Source organism: Cygnus olor, chromosome 4 (genome assembly GCF_009769625.2).
Source record: "Cygnus olor isolate bCygOlo1 chromosome 4, bCygOlo1.pri.v2, whole genome shotgun sequence".
NCBI lineage: Eukaryota > Metazoa > Chordata > Aves > Anseriformes > Anatidae > Cygnus > Cygnus olor.
In genome coordinates this window covers 71,533,586-71,554,426 of record NC_049172.1, presented here as the reverse complement: position 1 = coordinate 71,554,426, position 20,841 = coordinate 71,533,586, and the positions used below count along the sequence as shown (strand labels likewise).

Below are 20,841 nucleotides of genomic sequence, written 5' to 3'. Positions count from 1 at the left end.
ACCTTACTTTTAGCCCTTAAGCTGTAGTTGTGCCTGCAGCAGCTGTTGTGTCCCAAGCTCGTTACTGGATTATCCCTCAAGTGCCTCCCACAGCACTGAGCTCTGACTTGCCCTGCAGCATTGGGCACACCAAGGTCAAAGGCAGGCAGTCAGCTGTTAACTCCTCCACTAGGACAGGGTTTTAGCACAGTCAGGAGCTTTGCAAGTTCACAAACTATCTCAGAAAAACCTTCCACCATTCCCCTATGAGCTGAGCACAGGTGCAGCAACACTGCCATGAGGGCTGGCTAACTGCACAGCAGAGAACAGCAGTCGTCTGTCTTTCTGGTCTCCTCCTCAACTTTTTTGCTGCATTCTGTACAAACTTCGCCTAGTGGTCTCTCACAGACCAGCAGCAGCGCTGTAATCAACAGCTTTTGCTCAGGGATGATCATAAGACGGCTGTATTTAGTGTCAGACATTTATTAGACGCAGCAAGCTCCAGCTATACAGAGCAGCTTTTTAGTCTCCACAGTCTGAAGCCTGTCCCCAAAAGGATGAGGAAAAACACCACAGGTGGTGAACGCTGTGTTACAGTGTTTACGTACAGAGTGAACATCATTTTAAGTCATTCATGAACATTAGCATGAAAGGAATTAAATCCAGCACAGGTTCACATCACAGGAGGCCCAGGAAAAGCGTTGCTCAAGGAGCTGTGTGAGAGGTGTGGAAGGGACCGCAGGGTAGCCCAGCCCACCTTGAACTTCCCCAGACCGTGAAAGAGGACAGCTTCTCAGCTGCTCTGCAGAGGACAGCGTCCTCTTGCCAAGAGGTTACCAGTGGGAAGGGGCTGGAGTGCTGCAGCACTGGGTAGAAATCAGTTCTTGGCAGCTCCCAGAAGCCGCCTCTTCAGTGGTTTCACTTCTCGTGGGAGCCTCCCAACACCACGGCCGTGCTGCTCCCCCATTTCCCAAAGGGAAGGCAGGAGGGACAGCTAGTCGCTGTCGCTGTCACTGTCGCTATCGCTGCTGTCGCTGTCCGGCTGGATGCTCTCCAAGGCCTTCCTGTAAATTTTAAACCCTTCGGTCAACACTGGTCCCCTGTTGTAGCCTTTTGTAACCCCCTCCCCAAAGGGAGCATTATGGGCTGCCTATCATCCGCAAGGGACAGGTCCAGCAGCATTTGCCACAGGCACACCCCTCTCCGTTTGGAAAAGCAGACTTTGGTTACCCAGAAGTCAGAGAGCCAAGGAAACCTGGTTACTTGTTCCTTTGGACCAGACGTGGCCCTGCTGAACAGCTCTCGAGGCTAGGTGCATCCTGAGTGTGACTGCGTCAGCTCAGCAGCCAGCTGTGGTGGCTGCCCAGGTGTGCTGGAGGCTGACCACAAGCCTCAGAGCCTGCAGGACACGCAGGGCTGTCTGTCCTGTGCCACTTCCCTGCTTTTACGTGCCTGAAATCAGCGTCTGAAGCGGGCAGACTCAGCTGGGAGAAAACTCTAGGAAATGAAGGGAATAACAGAGCTGAGCAGCAGGCACAGGTAACCCCAAAATGGGGGGTTTCACCTCCTCCCAGGTGGGATAGGATCAAAAACCTGAGGGGTTATTTTTTGGGGTGTGAATCCATCAGCCAATATAAAGGCACGTCATTCTGAAAGCCAGTTCTCTCTGCCACCCCAGCAGAAGAGAAGCCTCTGCACAGGAATTACCCCTCTAACACCCCACCTGCTACACCCCTTTAGCAGTGGGGATAGGGTCCAACTTACCTCTGACTTTCAGAGAGTTCAAATTCCTTCTCTGCTCTGCTTTTAAGCCTCTGTGCTGAAGACAGACCGAGGGACGCTGCCAGCTTTACCAGCTTAATTGCCTCATCGGGGGAATTGGTTTGTTTAGCACAGTTCAAGAACTCATCCATCACCCAGTCGCTGCAAGAGGAAAGGAAAGAGTGACTGCTCATGGGGCCCCAGGCGAGGCGGCCATTAACTCACAGCAGGAAAGGAAGTGAGGGATTCTTCTGATCAACCAGCCCAATTCTGCTCCTGCCAGAGGTGGTGGAACTCCACCCCAGCCTTCATCCACATCAGTGCGGTGTGCTGGGAGCTCCTGTCCTTCCAGGAAGCAGGCCTTCTCCTTGCTCCAAAGTAGAGGGCAGCAGCTCACTGCTCAGGAGAGGGACCCGACCTTAGCAGCAGCCTAAATAACCCTCCCCTCTAGCTAACTCGCTCTGCTCCTCCGGCCCCACCTCATGTCCAAGTGCTGGCTCTGCCCCTTCATCGCCTGTGGCAGTTGCTGGAGACACCTTTCTTGCCTCTCAGCAGGGAAACAAGTAAGGGTCTGCAGCTCGTGCTGCAGGGAGCAAGGGACATTTCAACCAGGAGAGCCCTCAGAGCCATTTGCTAACAGCAGGGGAAACTCTTTCCTTTCACATCCCTAACCCATGGCAGCCACAAACCACCAACTGCACCGCAACTTCACGAGGAGAATTCTTCTCCTCCCCTTATTCCCCGAACTGAGACGGGGCTCTGAGGTGGCTTGGCAGCCTCAAATCTTCCCTGGCCACACTGGCAGATGTCTGCAGAACAGAAATGCCGTTACCAGCTGCCCTCGGTACCAAACACCCCAGTGGGTGCAGGAGGCCACAGAGAACGTGACACATCTCCAACGCCACATCTGAGGTGTTCATTTATGTAAGCACCAGGCAGTTTTTTTTCCCTAAAACACATTATATTCCTCAGAAGTTGTTTGCTTCTTCAAAAAGATAATTTTTCCCCAAAAATCCTTAGAAAAAAAGCTAACTGTTGGAGCTTAACAGGGTGACATGTAAAATTTAGGATCTGACTTGATGAACTTGTTTTCAGAAATCCAGACACCTCTGAAGCACCAGTGCTTGCTTAACACCACATTAGATTTTTTTTTCTTTTGAGCACATGGGAAATGAGATGTTCTCAGGAATGCCGCTTAAACTGACTTCCAACACAGACTGAATCAGTGACACCGTTCTCCACGTCCCACAGCTTCATTCAACGACATCTTGAGGATCGACCCCACAAACTTCCCTTTGCATCTTCACCTTTTCTGGGAGGCAGGAAGGCCTCAGAACGTATCAGCTGGATAAACAAACACCCGTGCTCACAGGGACAAACACACACACTCCGGCAGTAAGATACGGAGCACTACTGTTGGTTGTAACAGAAACGCAAGGTCCCAACCAAAGGGGGACTCGGCACACCCAGTCAGAACCAAGGCGTACTCACGTGGGAATCCTGTTGACTTGCTGGAACCGCTCCATCACCTTCCTGTTCAAAAGGACAAACAGAAACAATAAAACAAACAAACAAACCACACACATGGGAAAAAACAGGTATTGAATCTCTTAGAGAAACCCTTGCTGAGACCCAGGCAAGCTCTGTGTTTCCTGAAGACGTTCCCCCAGGTTTGGAACAGTTCCCATGCCGTATTCTCACAGATGCAACGTACACCAGCTAACATCGCTGAACCCCTTAACACAGAACATCTTAAACGCTGCATGAAACATCGGAAGCGTGACTGGTGACAAGTTTGAAGTCTTCAGAAAGGTACTTGTCACTTCTTTGTTTCAAAGAAACCAGCACAAAGAAAGCATGTTAAACAACAGAAAACCAGTCACTGATGTTTGATTTCTGTGGTTAAGCCTTGAGCTACAGCACCAGCCCGCAAAGAGCTCCCGACAGCCGCACACGCACCAAGCGTCCTGCGTTCTCCCAACCCTGGAGAACAACACGGCGACGTGGCCCAGCGCGCTGCCTGTCCACGCCAACGGGGCCTGCTCCCTCCAGAATTGCTCGTGGACATTTTTGATGTCTTCAGCACACTTGGCAAACGCCAGCTGAGTCTGTGAAAAGATCATGCTGTTAATTCCAACGTCTCCTCAATGCCGTTCTCCAACGCCCTCTGCATACACTACAGGCCTGTCCCGATGTGATTTAATGCTGTGAATTAACAGCAGTTAATCCTGGCAAAAAAAAGAAAAAAAAAAAAAAGAAAACCCTCTTCTCTGAGGACAATTGCTTCCACTAGGCAGGCTCCAAAACAGCTTTTGGGGAGGGAGAGCTGCATTTAGAGACCTCCGCAGCATGCAAAAGCCTTCAGCCCTCCTCAGCTTGAGAAACCAGTCATTGCACTGACATCTTTGGCAAAAATCCCCAAGTTCTGCCATCCCTAGAGATGTGTTAGGCTCTGGCTCGGCAGCCCTCACTGCTGGGCTGGATTCCTCTTCCAGACCCTGGTATGGAAGTGATCATCCTCTTCTGTGTCAGTTTGAGGTTTCTCTACAAGTTGAGCACAATCTGGAGAGCTTAGCAGACCTGCACAAGCTCACACAGATCTGAGAATTTGTAACAGCATATGCACAGCAACGGGATTTCTAATATCCAGGGACAATAACACAGCTCAAATACAGTCTGTGTGTCACAAACAGAAACAAGGATACGCCCCTACTCTCTTCTCACTGGGCTCCCTTACCTCTTCAGGGTGCGGCTCTCTGCTCATCAAAGACAAAATCTCTTCCAGCAGGTCTTGTCTCCTATTAAACCCGAGCAGTTTCATATCTGTTTAGATAAAGACCGCAGTTAGTAGGGTATTTTCGACATGCTAAAGCCCGTATCTGTGCTTGTCTCCCCTGCTTAAGGTGCAAAGAATTTAAGCGGAATTAAACCTGCACTGTTGGTTAAGGCGCTATCTGGTGAGCATTCAGTTTACCAAGATGCTGACATTTAACTGTTACCAACCTTTATGGCATGATATGGCACAGCCACGCTCTCTCTGAGAGGCAGAACTGACAGCACAGACTTTTTCTAATAATGTAATCTCACCACCGTACTCAGCAACAACGTCCCTCACGACAAAGCATCTCGCTGTGGCTATTCTGAGCGCTGGGAAGTTCTCCCACTGCTCACTCCTCCGGCCTCTACCAGAGGAGCTGGCTGAGTGACCACGTGGCTATCACTGACCTTCCCAGACCGACGGAATCGCTTCCAAGTGATTGGCTGCATCCAGCGCTTGAAGGAGGTCCAAGATATTTTTAGGAGTTGGATAGAAGAGCTGAGGAAGGAAGAATCACTTCAATGAACCGTAACCATACCCCTTCTTCGTTCTAAAGCTTGAAAGCCTGCTTACAGTAAGATACACTTACCGAAGGGGGCATTTCTCTGTACCATTTCAACACAACATCGATTTGTTCCATCATACACAACAGTGAAAAGAATTTTGACCTACGGGAAGGAAAAAATGCCGATTCAGTAACAATTAGACCATCAGAACCAGAGAAGGGCCAGCAAACGATGGTGCTCTGATTACACTTGTGTTGCACACCACGGAAGCTTCATCGTACGACTGCAATACTCAGTACAATTAAAACAAGCAGTAGCATTTTTGGGGGGAGAACTTTGCGGTGACAGCAGGTAATTGGCAGAATTAGAAGTGGGCCACTGCATTTTAAAATCCCTAAACAATGCACTCTTTCTGCCTGACACCAAGTCTGAGGTACCTGAACCCCTCTCAAATACAATTTCAGGTTAGGAATCACTTGAAATTAATTTTCATTATTTTTTCTTGATTTACTTACAAGCTAAACGAGGCCAGATCACAAGAATCACCCCACCTCTGAAACTGCATCTTATTTTGATGGTAATTATTTTCATGAACGTACTGGAGCATTCTAGTTGCAATGCCTTAGCATGCTTTCCTTCAAATCAGTCTAACCCAAGTGCTTAATTACATTCAGTGACTGCAGCAGTTGATGACATTGGTCAACATGATCTAGATGCCTTGGTTACACAGGCAAATGGTAAAATTATTTGAGTTTGGTGCCTAGATACACCTGGTGCACTGCAACCTCTCTCTACAGCAGCAAGCAGAGCGCTAGTCCTGCTGTGCATGCTGGCTTGGTGTATCCACCACAGCCACCTCCTGAATTGCCATGTTAAGTAGCCAACAGGGCTGTAGAAAACACAGCTGGTTAACGGAGTTGTGGGAGGGGGATTAAGCTAAGCCGAGGCAGTGAAGGGTCTGGGTTACAGACTTGTGTTCCTTCCCTGTCCTCTTGGCTGGATAACAGTTTTCTTGTAACACACGAGGGACCACTAAAGAGGCATGACTTCAGAGTTTGATGATCATCTATGATCTGTTTTACACATTTAGCCTTCTGACATTTATGAGCTGATGAATTCATCTGACTTCTCATGCTCCAAGACACTTTCAGTTCGGAAAAGGCAACAAGCCAAAAGTAAATCCTAAGCTATCACTGTTCTTAAGAGGTACTTTGTCACCTAATTCCCAAACTGCACACATAATGGCTAGCTGATATGCAACAAAGCAGCGTTCTGCACGAGGTCTGAATTCTAGTTTACATTCAAATCAACAACAATACACAAGACACCAAACATGAAGTGCACTTCACTCACCAGTAGGAATTTAACTGAGCCATGTCCAAGAATTTCCAGTTATCTCCCGTCTCCATTGCCTTATTTAACCGATAGGCAAGCTTGATATCCTTAAGATCGCAGCACTGCAATAAACCAGTCAGATTTTAAAGCTACCAAATGTAACACAATACATTCTTCTGAGAATCGTCACTTTCAAGAAATATGAAGAATAATAAGCTGGCAGTTTTTAGTGGGAAGCAATTCTATGCAGTGACTGCCTAGGCATTGCGTTTAGTTGAGAAAAAAGAGCAACTCCCTCAGGGGGCAAAAGCGAGAGCTGCCTTCTCACCTAAACTGAAACTGCAGAGGCTGTCTGACTGCTGCAGGGTCACTAGAAGCAGGAAGCGGGGCACAGGAGACAAGAGCTGTGTAGCTGTCTCTATCAAGAGACGCACACATCAGACATACAAGTTACCATCTTTGAAAGTATCAAGCAAAAAAAAAGAAAAACACAACATAGAATTACGGAGAAAAGTTACAGGAGGTGACAAACACAGGTGAAAAAAGGAAAGATGCTGAGAGCTAAATCTTGTGAGACAGGCTGGAAATCTCACAGGGAATTCTGAAACAGCTGGAAGGCTCAAAGAAACTGTGACTGCAGGGAAGAGGTACTTACCGCTTGCATAGCGGTGGCAAAAAAATTGGCTGAAATGGAAAAAATGAACTGTTAGTTTCCTGCTTTCAAGGAGACATACAGTAGCTCATTAACCCAGCCTCCCACGGGACGGATCAGACATCTTCAATCAGAAAGCTGAATCTGTAGCTAAATTTGACAACACAGCAGGGATTCTGACTGTATACATGGAAACTCTGCCATGGTTGCCAGCCAGTGTTCTGGGGGCAATTATACTGCTGGGCTTTTGGAGCCAAACTTCAGATTTAAGCAGCTGATCTGTTTGAATGGGGGTGGTTTTACAAAAGCTACATTCTCATTTGACCCAAACCAGCAATATTTGTTAAACGGGCAAGTTTAAAAATAAAAGAATGTCAGCCATTTCACCCTCCTCCTTAGTTATGCAACAGAGATAAGTGTTCAGGCAGGTCACCCACCTCTTTAGTACACCCTAGAGCTGCCCAAAAACATACAAATGTATCAGAAGGGGTTGGTAAAAGCAAGCTGCACACATTCTTTCCAGCCAGCTAGAAGTACTTGAAATCCACTGGCTAACTCTTCAGAGATGTTTAAGCAATGCAAGTTGTCAGATATATTGAAGTTCATACCATCATCAGGGTCCTGGGCAGTGAAACTCCTCTTTTCAACGTCCTCTAGCACCTCAGATATGATGCCTGATGGGCCAAGATCAACTGCGGGACAAACAGACGAGCAATATGACAGTTGTACTACGTGCTCCATTAGTAAAGAGTTTGCAAAGATACTATGGAAATGGAAGCAAGCACCAGAATTTCAGAACAAGTGTCAAGATTCTCCTAGCTGTACCCCTATTTGTGGCGTTCCACACGAGCTGCAGTTTTATTTGCACTACAGATTGCCCTAGTATCACCACATTTCCACAGAAAAACAGGGCAGGCTCAGGCAGAGACGAGTACTTTCTAGAAAGGAGTCCAACGGGCCAGGAAGTTTGTTTGTTTGAAGGCAGCTCTGGGAAAAGCAATACATTTCAAAAACAAGCGTCTATTCTCTCGCCATGCCAAAGGATTTGTGGCTAAAGGATCTCCAACAGTTGGGCTCCTGCCTTCTACCACAACTATTTCAAGACAGCTCCAAAGCACAGAACTGTTTCAGAAAAGCAGAATCCTTGTGCGTTTTCTTCCCTGTGAGTAAGCAGTCTATAAAATAATCACGTTACACTCAGACCCAGCCTCCACAGAGACTGAGTAGCATCTGCTCTTTAGCTATACCGACTTGAAGCTACAAATGGAAAGGAAAGGAAAGGGGTTTTCTTTCCAGTTTTGCCAGTTCTCAAAGCACGAGGACTCTTTCTTCCCTGTAAGAGGTTCGGATACTCTCTAACTTTTTCTTCACTCAAGTAGAATCAGACAGAACAGTTGACACTGGGACTGCGCACATAAGCTGTATTTGATGTCCTAAATCAACAGCTTTCATCCATGACATTTGGAAAGCATTTAAAGCAGGTGTTAAGACAGGACACACTCACAGACAAGCTGATACTGCACCTACCAGCTCTATAAAAAATAGAGAGAAGATGTTCATACGTTGCGAGGCTAGGCTCTGAAAAGAAAAAACATTGAGGTTACTTTGGTATTCTTGGCTGAGCTTTATGCCCAAGCTAACTCAGTCTCCACGCCTTCCAGTCATGCAGAATTCGCTCTATCATCGCTCTCCCTTTCCACCCTAATGCTGGACCAGCCCTCACCCACACACGTTACAACTCTGAGAAACGTTATCTGAGGGTGGACTGTCAGCTGGTGCATCACGTTGCTGCAGGACAAGCAGCCAGGCTTCCCTGCTCTAAATTAACAGCAGCAATATTCCAGACCTAGTTTTCCATTCGCTAGCATCTCTCTACTGTATCAGCGGGCATGTTACCAGGGTAAAGTGAACTCTACAACGCATCACATCAGCTGTGCAGATATTCCCTGCTTTTTAAGAAGTTGACTTGGCATCACCAGAACATCATCTACATCAAAAGCTTTTCTTCTGCACAGATGTAGATACACAGACCTCAAACAGCTTGGGTGGCTCGTCAAATTTACTCCTTGATCCCTAGGAAACCTAACAGACTCAGCTGACTGCTGTGAGTATATTTATATTATTTACTATTTCTGCAATAATACTGCAGTAAGGACACAGCTGAGAAATAGCGCGTGGGCTAGGACCTACTTCCCACTGCATAAACACACCTGTCCTCGAGCAGCTAGATGTAACTACAGCTAACAAAGTAATGACAAACATGCTCCTCAACTAAGGGACTGTAACACCAAAATGCTTCATTACTTGTCCCAAGTGCTAAATGCACCCACGATGTTGTAATTAGTAATCAATAGAGAACAGAGACTCTGGACAACAATTCAATTTAAAGTCTGCAGGCCACAACTCAAAAGTTACACCTTTTTCTGTCTCAGTTCTCTTGCAAAAGGAAACAAACAGCAAAATCAAGAACACAGTGAGAAATACTTTTTTCCACTGGCCTTAAACTTTTTCCCTACAGCTGGAAATGCTGAGCTCTTAAGCCAGCTATTCTGGAGGTGACGTTCTGGTTCTCTTACCAATTTCAAGCGCTTCCATCTCCTTTATTACTGATATAGCCACACTTCTGCCTATGCCACCACACCGCCTCAGAGTCTTCAGCACAGCATTAAACGTTAGCACGTTTGGCTGCACTTCCTGCTGCACCATGTGATTCAAGAAGACCTTCAAAGACGACAAAACACAAATCCTCAGGGTTTCATACATCACACATCACAGTTCCACTTTTAAGCAGATACAGATGCATTTCACCAGCCTAATCCTTCTCACACCCTGCAAGTGAACAACACTGCCTCAACTGATCATTTATTAAGGAAGTGCTATCTAATCTTTAATTAATTTCAAGGAGAAACGAGACTACAAAGTTGCATCACATTTGATCTTGGAGGTTTGTGTCCAGAGTATCACGGAAACTGTTAAGTTTCCTTACTAACCTTCCTTACCACTGTTACGTCATTAGAACTGGAACCTCTAATGTTACCCCCCAGAATTCCATTTCCATCATAACACTATGCATTGCAATTCAGAGAGGAGTTTTTAAATTATCTCCCATCATAATTTCCCCAATTACTTTCTGGCTTGGCAGCTCTCGGATCAGTAAGTTCTCAGAAGGCAGAACTGTTCTGCAAGGACAAGCTTGGGTTTTGTACGTTTTTCACTCCTTCACAGTTAGTTTGCATGCTTAAACTAGCATCATTCCTTTGCAGCAGATATTAGTATCTTACAAAACCGATGCTAAAAATGAGCTTCGTAACAACTGCAAACTTGTACCAATAATGCAGAGCCAGCCCCCACGCTCCGACCTCTTCCTCTCTACCTCCTTACCTTGACTAATTCCCATCTTTCTGGGGACCTGTCCTTCAGAAATGGGACTGCTGCGATCAATGCATTGAACGTGTGCACATCAGCTGAAAAACGTAAGATAATTCACTTTAACTGACAACTGTAGTCTAAAGAGAACAGTTTGTTACAACATGGCTCAGTTTCTGGCGAAGTTCTCATGCAAATCTGTTTCCAGTGAGCCGGCCACACGCCAGTTGCACTGAAATAAAGAGTTTGCATTCAGCTCCCATGATCTAGCTGAGGTCCGTACCCCTGCGCCAATCATCATTGCCATGAAAGAAATATTCACATACCCAACAACTCATTTCTGCTACTCCGAAGACCATAAACCAAAAGAAGCAGGCACTTACCCTTGTGCCTTTCATTCAGCAAGTCTGTGTACATGTCGTAAGCTTTAGCAGAAGCCCCATGCTGGAAAAAAAAACAATAAACAAAGAAGATAAACCATCTGTGTGAGACTTCAGAAAGTTAAAAAACACCTCTCAGCACTGAAAGGTGACTTTACCTTGACCATCCCACGGATCATTGTGCAATAGGAGTGTGCATTCCTCTCTGGCATTATCTTAAATATCCTTTCAGCATTGTTGTTCTCCCTAGAATCCACAAACAAGCTGGATGTTAAAGAACTCAATGTAAGATACCTTTATGAAAACAATTTGAAATACAAAACAAAATTACGGGCTGTACTTCTAGGGGCTGACATATTAGTCCTCATCCTTTGAGCTATTCTACAATCACTTACTAGACCTCCACCAGCACTTTTAAAGGAGCTGTATTTAACAAGTAATGCCTGCAAGTATGGGCTTTAAGTCAGTTTTATAACAATAAAAATGCACAGTGAACTGAATGCAAGAATATCAGCAACATTTTCTATACCTCCATCTAGAGCCAGACGAGCGTGGACCTCTTTGGAGTGGTCTCTTTGGAGTTTTCTGCTCTGAAGCATTCACCTGAAGAGATTTTTTTTGCAGAAATTAGTTTCTCAGAATTCAAAGTTATCAATAAACATCAAACAATATGTTTTGGTAACAACGCAGAAGTTCAGTAGCAATTTATAAGCTACCAAAGCTGCTGTTGTTTTTTTTTTTAAATGAGTTACATTAAAATGATTTGCATTATAATGTTTGGGAAACTAGTTAAATCAAGAATCCTGTTTATGTTACTAAACATACTGATGAGGCAAATTATATATAATTTGTGGAACTGTTGGAAATACTTAGACTGTATCACATCACGTATAAAACCCTTTCTCCCTCAACCCCCCAAGGACAGGTCGTGTGTAACACATTTCCTGCTGATCCAGTGACCCGATACTCTGAGCTCTCAACTTCACTAAAACCCAGATTTTAGGGTTTGGGCTGGAATAAAATGGCCATGCTCATCTATGTTAGATGTACTAGAAGCTGTCACTGGAGGTGAGCTACAAAACCAAAGCTGGCAGTGGGAAAAATGTACTTAAACACAGGTCAGCAGAACTAAGCTGATGCAAGGTTCTGGCTGCGAAGTTCATCTTTATGGAAACTACTTTTGCTACTAGGTCAGACACAGGATTTTTATAGCTACTGTACTTCTAGGGAATGTTGACTGCATCTGACCCACCTCACGCCATCTTCCTGTTAGGGAATCACAGTACAAAAATCTCGACATCACCTCCATACACTCTAACAACTTACGAAGAGAAATAAATAGAACTCAACATGTTTTTCATACCCCCGATTCTTCCAAATCCTCTTTCTCTGCATGTTGTTCTTCCTGAGCAGATTCTCCATCTCCGTAGAAGCATAACAAATCTAAAAGGCTGTTTGTGGTCTCCAGAGATACATGGGTACCTACAGGAAATAACGATGTACAGCAGAGAGTGTGAAAAATCACACTATTCAATGTACAGCCCTATCAGAGCACCTTTGAACACCACTTGGTTCTCTTCTGACATAGATGTTCTCTAGCGAGTCTGTAAAACTGAGGTATGAAATTAAAATTTCCTTGGAACCACTTATAGCAGAAGATGATTTTAAGTAAACAGGCATATCCGTTTTTCTATTAATGCCACAGAAAGAGTAGAGCTTTCCTGACCAAGTGGGAGAACGGAGTCGCAGCTGGCAGCCGAAACTGTGAATCAGCACAGGCACAAACAACACTGCAACCGGAAAGTGCTTTTCACAACTACTCCAAGGATACATTTCTTATGAAACAGATTTAAAACCAACAAAAGAGTGATTTGATGGAATCTTCTTTTCCATCTGTCAGCGGGTATGGGAAGGTCTCACCTTCCCAGTAAGTTTTCCTCCTTCAGAGGCTGTGGCAGTTTGTTTTCTACTGCTTCCTTCTCGTTTGCCCACGACAGAGGTAAGATCCAGAGTAAGGAGGAACCAAGAAAGACTCATTAACTGTGGGTGGGGCACAGACAGGGCACTCAGCTGGTATGCTGTACCAGCGCACCATAGCAGTACAGAGCTTAGTACCACCTTGTATCATCTGTCTCTTGGTCAGGAAACTCCTTGTTCTCTGTGTCACCAAAGCGACATCAGACAAGCCGTGGATAGGGAGGGCCTAATAATTCTGGAGAACCAGTTCACCAGACCAAAGACAGTCACAAAAAAAATTAGCAACATGGCCATGAAAACTGCCTCCATATGAAGCTTAGGTCTCCACACACGCTCTGGATGTAGTTACACCAAGCAGCAGGGAGTTCTGTCATTATGCATGGGTTAAACTACGCTCCCTGAGAGCCAAATTCAAGCAGACAAGATGAATGTGAACACATGAAGCAGTTACCTCTACAGTTCCAACAGAATGTGACTAACTTGTGTTAACCTGTGCCAACTACTAGAACACTTTTTCAACAACTTAAGTAGAGCTCCAGCTCAGAACGTGGCAGGAAGCCACACACCTGCTTGCAGGAGCTGATCGAACAGGTCCACGGAGGCTTTCACCATCCTGAGGTTGATGCGCTCTCTTAGAGCTTCCTCGTTCACTCCTTCAAGCTGAGGTGTGAGAGTCACGGGCATCAAGCACTGAAAGCACAGAGACAAGTTAAGCTCATGCTCAAACCTTCTCATAGTTAAAACACTAACCAAGTACGTTTAATTCTTCACCCACTACACTGCTTTGATAATCTTTCATTGGCTAAGAGCCCTTATTAGGCTCTCCCAGCCCAACAGCAGCAGCCCTTGTGGTGATGAAGGACCACACATCCTCACCTCCCACCTTCCTACACAGAAGTCAACATCTACACAGCATTTCTTTCCTTACTTTTATCTGAAAAACCTGCGTGATGTTGAATCTACTGTAGTTTCACTTGGAAAACACTGAAAACACAGCATTTCTTCCATAGCTGTCTGCAAACCAGTTATCAACATTATCTTTTTACATTAGTTTCTGCCCAGTCTAACAGTTGATTTCACTACCTGACAGAGCACAAATATAATGGAAATGAAATGCAAAAAGCTTACCGGTACGTTAGGTTCTGCAAGAATCTTGTCAAAATATTGAGGAAATTGCTTAATAATGTATTTTGCAGCATTTCTCCCCGACTCCTTCGATAATGAAAGCAGACGCTGCATAGGAAGAACAAGAGTTTGATGAACAAACACGCAACTAAAAGGATCAGAGCAAGGAAAAACAGCTTCTGTAACACTCAGCGTTCTGACGGGATCAAATTAAACACACATATTTTCAGCTCTTAGTAAAAACACAAGGACAGGACAACATGTTGCATAAATCTTCTGGTATTATGCCAAGGTAAGGATGTCTGTTCTTTAAATGAGACGGTTCTACGGTATTAGGGGATGAAGTTCTGTATCAAATGCATCTGAACTTTGCATTACTACCTCAAGGTCAAGCTCTTCTCTCTTTTTAGAGGTATGACATGAAGTTTCTCTCTGGCTTTCGTTTTCAAGAGCATCACTGACACCACCCAATTCTCATTTGCAGCCTTTCCTGAAGTTCTAAAGTCAGCCTCTCCTTCACTGCTTCTTTCAAAACTTTGGACATTTGAAAGCCTCCTTCTTCACCTTCCTCTGGCCTCACTACATGGCTGGTATGCCAAAGAACTGCTGAAGTCCTCTCCTAGTCCTATCACTGACTTGCCAAAACATATCTTAGTATCACGCCCAGCACTTTCTTCTTGCCCTTATTTTCAGTTCTGCTTTCTCCTGCCTCAGCTTCATACTCTTTAATCTTAGGCAAAGGTAACATCACGGACAGACTCCTTTCCTTCTTCCTTTCTATTATCATCTCATCACTATTTCCAAAAACCTATGTTACCGAATAGTTGTTCTGTGAATAAAATTCCTGGCAGCTGGCCACAACAACTAATTAATCGCATGCAGTAACAGGCACACTAGTAACCATACATGTTTTATTTCACATATAATTCAAATTGAAATAAACCATAAGCACAAAACCTCAACACTTGCAATACCACTTATTCAGGAATGTTAACAGAGCTGTGGCAGACAGAAGGTCCCTACACTGCAGGGGAAAAAAAAAGTAACTTTGTTTAGGCAGGGTAGCTTTGTCTAGAAAAACATTACAGTCACTACGTGTTCAGACATACACAGAGGGGAAAGAAGAACAGGAATTCCAAAAAGAACTCCGATATTTCATTTTCTTCTGTGATTAAAACAAGACTTCAAATAGGTAACACTCTCCTAGGGCAAAGGAGGAAGAAACTTTCAAGGATTTCAGAGGAAATACTCACAGCATTAGCTGAATTTCTTGGCATAAGGAAAGGGTCATCCTGGAACATATAATGAGCAGCAGTAGGATCCTGTAGAAAGGAGAACCCAGGACTGAAACGCTTTCAGTTATGTACGCAGGCATGCTGTGATGTATCACACGGCTTCAAGGGACAGAAGGCACGATGAACAGTTCCATCATAACCACTTGATCTGCATTTTACAAGAACTCCACTTGTACAAAATGGATTAGGCTGTTTGGGAACTGTTTAAAAGGCGTTTCTGTTATGAATCTACATGCAGGCTAACACAGCGACCAGGGGCCTTACTGGTGTATGACAAGCAGCGACCTTAGAGCAAGTAGGATCCCCAGCCTTAATCGCCTCAGGAGATCTGAGGGACTTGCAGGATCAGATTCAATTTCCAGAGTTCCAGACAGTGTTAAAGAAATGCATCACAGTCTTAACTGTTGCCCAGCAGGAGTAGACACCAATTGCTCTTTGGAAGGTTTATGTTCTAGACTGAGATGGGCAAGAGGCAGAGTGGACTGGAAAGCTAAACTGGTAAGAGAACTTGCTCTCGATTTTAGCAAAAGCCTTATCAAAATATTAAAGCCTTTCCTGTAATATTTTTAACTATGATAAGTTACAGCTCTCTTTACACTAGAAGGCGACTTTAAGGACACAGCAAGAAGTGCTGAGCAGAAGAGAAGACCCTGTAAAAACCAAATGCAAAAATCCTGTCTTTCATTTCTGGCCAAGGCAGAATTAAAAGCCTCGAGAGTGACAGGCCAGCACGCGAGAGGATGAACTGTCTGACCTGTATCCGTGATCGTAACAAAGCTACTTACCCTGTTCACAGTAGAAGCCAATGTTTGGAGAACTGCTAGTTTATCCCTAAACGTAAAAAGAAGCTTTGATTAATGCTGGGTTGCAGATTTTTAGTGCTACGTATTACAGAATAAGCAAAGGATTATCGCAGCCCGTAAGGATTTTCAGTTCTAGAAAATAGTGGGTTTGCTTCACTTAGCAAACAGCACTTTCCTCAAGAGAGAGAAAATTTAAATGCAAAAACAGACACGCTCCTGGAACTACGGGGAAAAGGCAAGACTTTGAGGAAAACCAGAAAAAATTGTGTATTTCCTGCTACCACCAGTTACCTCACTATACATTATGAAAGAGAAAACACAGGGAAGGGACAGAAAAAATTCTCTGGAAAGCTCCTCTCAGAGCCCCTTAGGGCTACCCCAGCTCTGAGGGACAGGATACACGAGGCCTTCTCCCTAAGAGGAATCTTGGGAGGGAAACAAAAGCAACAAAACAACCTATACTGCTTGCAACTCCTCTGTCTGTTGATCCTTAGGACTGGTTGTGTTTCAAGCACACAAAGAAAAGGCCACTAACAGTGTTTAGGTGAATGTGGTCTTGTTTGGGGTTTGCATACAGACGTCAGTTAGCTATCAATTTATTTTTTGTGGTACAGTCGTGCAATTTCAGCTTAACCGCTTTAGAGTACTAGGAGAATCACAACAAAATAGATTTTGTTCAGCTGTAGCATTTCTAAACAGCATTTTATTCAGCATGCTATCAATGGCCATGTTTGTTTTGCTGAAAGAAACATTCCTACATGCAGGCAGCCAAATTAAATTGATTTTGCAGATTTCTAGCAAATGCAATCTTTTGCAAAGTAACTGAACTGTGCTTACAATTCTTATCATGTTTTTTGAAAGAGAGGGCAGAAACAGACTGTGCATACTCTGCACTAAGGGGAAGAGTTAGGAATATTCCCAGAGCTTCCAGTCAGCAGCAACTGTCCCTCCTGGAGCATTAAATCTAAGATTACAGCAACCCCATTTTTCCTTTTCATCTTTGTTGTACACATTCAAGTGAAGTACTAATCACAACCAAGACAAACAGCATGTTTTTTCCTAGAGGAAAAAACAAAATCTCTTGTAGCAGGCAGCAATGCAAGACTGGTTTTGGTACAGCCATGTTCCATTCTCATTCACAGACAGGTTACATTCAGCTGTCTAGCAATATTTTTTTTTGCAAGCCAAGAGATATTCCAACAGTAAACACTCACCAGGTTTTCCTTCGTGGAAGCACAATTTCTTCTTGAGTAACTATGAGAAACAATACTAAAGTTATTATTAAAAGCTAACAGGTGTCCAGAGAAAACCCTGGCCTAATCAGAATTGATGATTTGAGCTAATATAGCTGAAAAGATTTCAGCAAAGTCTTCAAAACCACAGATTGGCATAGGCCACAATTTATTGCAGTGGTAACAGAAACGGCTGGCAGGCAGATCAGCAGTCCTGCGCAGAGACAGGATCAGGGCCCTGAGGTTTCTTCTTGCCTCAAAGAGACCTATCCACTTACTCATCCACATTTCCGCAACCATCCTTCTCCCGCACCTTCCAGCTTGAGCTCCAACCTTCCCCAGTCCTTTGCTTTCCTGCTCTCAGTCCCCCGCTTTTAAGTCTGCTGCCTCTGCCCATTTGTCTTCCCCAATCCAGCTTGCCTGAGTACTGCAGCAAAGCGCCCTCCCCACTTCCAGCTCCTCCAGCCTGACACCAACTGACAGCATAAAGAGCCGAACAAAGCCATCCCTCCCAGCTTTCCCAGAGAAGATAAAGAGACAATAGCAAAAGAACCTGGAGGTAGTTAGCAAAGCCCTGTAGCAAACTCATTCACAAAGGAATACGCAGGAAGTCCTGATTACAAACCCCAGAGGCACTTTTCCCACTGCCTCTGTATCGATTCTTCCATGAGCTGTCCACTCCTCTTCCCACAGCCTGTAGCAGCAATATGGTACAGAATGTGGAGAACAAAACTCTGAGGATTAAGGTGAAAAATTCCTTGCTGTTGGATGCTGTCAATATCAATTTTATTCTGTTTCAGAGAGCAACTGGACAGCTGATGGAAGCGCACAACTCAGTTCACGCTCTCTGATCAGAGCTGGGTGGTGGTAAGGGTAATCAAGCAAATTAAGCCAGGACACCTCTTCACAACGAAGATGAGGGTAAAGACAAAGCAATAAAGGCAAAGAGGGCATTCAGTGTCTTCTTTATCTCATGACAGCGCATACAGTGTGGAAAATAAAAAAAAAAAAATGGGAAGAAAAAAGTAATTGAAATATCATACCTTCTATGTTTTCAGCAGCCTTCTGAGCTGTACTACTGGAAGAGCACCTACAAACCAAACAGAGTTTTCAGTGTATAGTAGTCACACTAATACAGCAAGACCAAATTAATGAGATTCTGGACTGCAAGTCAAAATTAATTAAAACATTAATGAGGAAAAAGTAACTGGAAATGCCGTATTGTTAGTAACCCCAAATGACTACTATAAAACTCACATTTGATGTTTCTCTTACGGCCCTAATTTCTGGAGACGAGAGGGTATGGAAATAAAATTGCATTGGATAAGTTGTGATTTTTTTTGGGGGGGGTATCATGGCTTTAGGGTAGTTTTCATGAATGGCTGCATCTTAGAAAGAAAATCCTGAATGTAAATTAGAAAAACCAATCTATGTTTTAGAGGTGGGGCCCAGCTAAAAGCATGACCTTTCCCTAAGTACTTTAGACAGGTATGGTGTGTTTATGCAAGTGGAATACCACGAGATGGGATGTAGTGAAAGCAGACCCATTTACTTCCAGCTGCCCCGCTGCTACAGGGTTGCAGAGCTCACTCATATACCCACGGCTGTAGAAGACAGATTCACATGAACTTGCTCCTGCTGTGCTTGCACCCAGGTCAGAGCTGGACACAAGGCCTTCTTACAATTGCTCAGGTTTTTTCTGCTTTTAACGTAAAAAACCCTTACATTAAGATACTTTTTCTGCCCCTCATGGAGCGTTCCAACACTAAAGCCTTACAGCAATTCTGACAGGGGAACGGGCTTTAATGCTGACCTTGACCCTAAAGGGGACACTGTTACAGTGTTTTTGTGCTTTGAAGCGCCACGAATAGCTAGAACTGCTCCTTATCAATTCACGCATTGATATGACTGGCTATGACTCCCTTATCTCAGAATTTGGCCCCCAAGCACCTACTACAGCTGGTGCAGGACCCTTTCACTCGAGCTGCCCCGTTTTCAGCACGAAGAACCACTTGAACACCTCAAACCCCCTCCAGGGACGAAAACGAACCTCGGAGCCCCCAACACCTGACAGAAACCCCCCACAAAAACACCTCCAAAACCCCCTCAGGGGCAGCCCCGAGGCCGCGCATGCGCAGAGCCCAGCGGCGCGGACACACCCCAGGGCGCACGCGCGGCGTTTCCCGCCTCACTCTCCCCTTCCCTCAGGGGTTTCTTCCCCACAGCTCCGCGCCCCCGTCCCCTTTCCCCCCGCCGAGGGCTCGCCCTTACCGGCGGCTCGCCCTTACCGGTAGCCCCTCCGCCTACTCAGCGCCACCGCCTGCCGCCAGGAGCCCGCCGCCAGCCGCCCCGCCGCCATGCCGGCCGTCACGCCGCGCAGCGCCTCCTGGGCGGCGGGGCCGTACCACTGCCCCGGCGGGGAGGGGACGCCAGCCCTGCCCCCGCCGCCTCCCCTCAGCCGTGGTACGTCCCGGCGCCGCCTCGCCCCTTCCCGTCCTCCCCCCCTCCTTCCCCGCGTGGTTCCGTCCGTGGCGCAGCGGCTGCAGAGCGGCCGGGGGAGGCTCGCCTGTTCGCCATGAGGCCGCCCAAGGTGGTGCCGTGGTGGCGGTTCGCCAGGGTGTCCTTCGGGATGTACACGGCTGAGGAGATCAGGTGAGGAGCCGAGGCAGGCTTGTGCCTTTTCCCCCCGCCGTGCCCTGAGTAGGTTTGCATGTGGGGTGGAGGACTACAACTCCCATGGTACCTTGCGCGGGAGCGCCGGCCGGGCTCAATGGGCTGCGGGCGTGAGGCATGCTGGGAGGCGTAGTCCCGGTGCGACCTGGCCGTCAGTGATGGTGGCCCATGGGTTCCCCCCGGGTGCTGGGCTCACTGTGGGGCTGTGGGGGCAAGGAGACGGCAAATAAAGGTTATTAGTAAAGATTTAAAATAAATACTTACTGTGCTATGAGCACTTGTACCCAGACAATGTAGTTAACCATACATAAATCCGTGTTGTGTGTCCAACGTGCCCCCAGAAAGATGTTTTTATCACTAAAAAAAGTCACCCAGGTGCTAAATGTCAATGCTGATTCTAACATTCAAGTGTATGTGGCATGGCTGTTTGCTCCAGCTGATTTTTGTCCTTTTCTTTCATCTTCAGGAAGCTGAGCGTGAAAGCCATAACAGATCCTCAGTATTTGGATAACGTGGGCAATCCTTCTGTTAACGGGCTGTACGACTTGGCATTGGGACCTCCGGATTCCAAAGAAGCCTGTGCAACGTGCATGCAGAACTTCAGCAACTGCCCGGGTCATTTTGGCCATATAGAGCTGCCTCTGACTGTCTACAACCCTCTGTTTTTTGATGTAAGTGTGCTTAATTATTGTCTCACAGGTGAAATGGCTGATGGTGTTCAAGCTGTGATAGTTTGTAGTCCTTAAAAATAGAAAAGGTACCAAGATCTGTTTTTTCTCTTATTTTAACTGTAGGTCTATTTAATAACCAGTAAATGTAGTAGAAAAGCTTTGTTGTGTCGTGATAGTTCAATGTAAATAGACTTTTGCAAAATACATACTTTTCTGTAGCTATTATTTTATGCACTATTGATAAGCAAGAGGGGGGAATGTTGATCAC

At 45.5% G+C, this 20,841-nt stretch overlaps 2 protein-coding genes and 1 non-coding gene across 3 annotated transcripts in view; 1 reads left to right on the top strand and 2 right to left on the bottom strand.

Moving 5' to 3' along the window:
- Positions 1-446: 446 nt before the first annotated feature.
- Positions 447-19,614, bottom strand: PTCD3 (pentatricopeptide repeat domain 3). The gene is made up of 24 exons (XM_040556420.1): positions 19,518-19,614; positions 18,273-18,319; positions 17,212-17,251; positions 15,980-16,025; positions 15,153-15,221; positions 13,903-14,007; positions 13,341-13,464; positions 12,161-12,279; positions 11,327-11,400; positions 10,956-11,043; positions 10,801-10,861; positions 10,433-10,515; positions 9,628-9,772; positions 8,579-8,629; positions 7,660-7,743; positions 7,055-7,083; positions 6,418-6,521; positions 5,148-5,226; positions 4,966-5,056; positions 4,478-4,563; positions 3,700-3,848; positions 3,232-3,273; positions 1,744-1,902; positions 447-1,043 (listed from the first exon to the last, which is right to left on the bottom strand). The coding sequence occupies exons 1-24, from the start codon at positions 19,586-19,588 to the stop codon at positions 974-976; spliced, it is 2,016 nt and encodes a 671-aa protein (XP_040412354.1). The 5' UTR covers positions 19,589-19,614; the 3' UTR covers positions 447-973.
- On the bottom strand, positions 10,582-10,724 carry LOC121070288. The gene has a single exon (XR_005819992.1). It is a non-coding gene; the product is annotated as a small nucleolar RNA SNORD94 (small nucleolar RNA).
- Positions 19,615-19,706: 92 nt separating the features above from the next.
- Positions 19,707-20,841, top strand: part of POLR1A (RNA polymerase I subunit A) — a 33,751-nt gene continuing 32,616 nt past the window's right edge. Inside the window, exons 1-2 of the mRNA XM_040556419.1 lie at positions 19,707-19,881; positions 20,369-20,573. Coding sequence (XP_040412353.1) covers positions 19,805-19,881; positions 20,369-20,573 — 282 coding nt within the window. The 5' untranslated portion in view covers positions 19,707-19,804. The remainder of the gene's footprint in view (positions 19,882-20,368; positions 20,574-20,841) is intronic.

What these genes read in the sequence shown, in the direction of transcription:
- PTCD3 (XM_040556420.1), bottom strand. Translation starts at nt 19,588, where the DNA reads ATGGCGGCGGGGCGGCTGGCGGCGGGCTCCTGGCGGCAGGCGGTGGCG. An exon ending in TTGCAGAACCTAACGTACCG is followed by an intron (nt 13,465 to 13,902) that starts GTAAGCTTTTTG and finishes CTGTGCTTTCAG; the next exon opens with TGCTTGATGCCCGTGACTCT. An exon ending in AAAGATGGGAATTAGTCAAG is followed by an intron (nt 9,773 to 10,432) that starts GTAAGGAGGTAG and finishes TCGTCTTTGAAG; the next exon opens with GTCTTCTTGAATCACATGGT.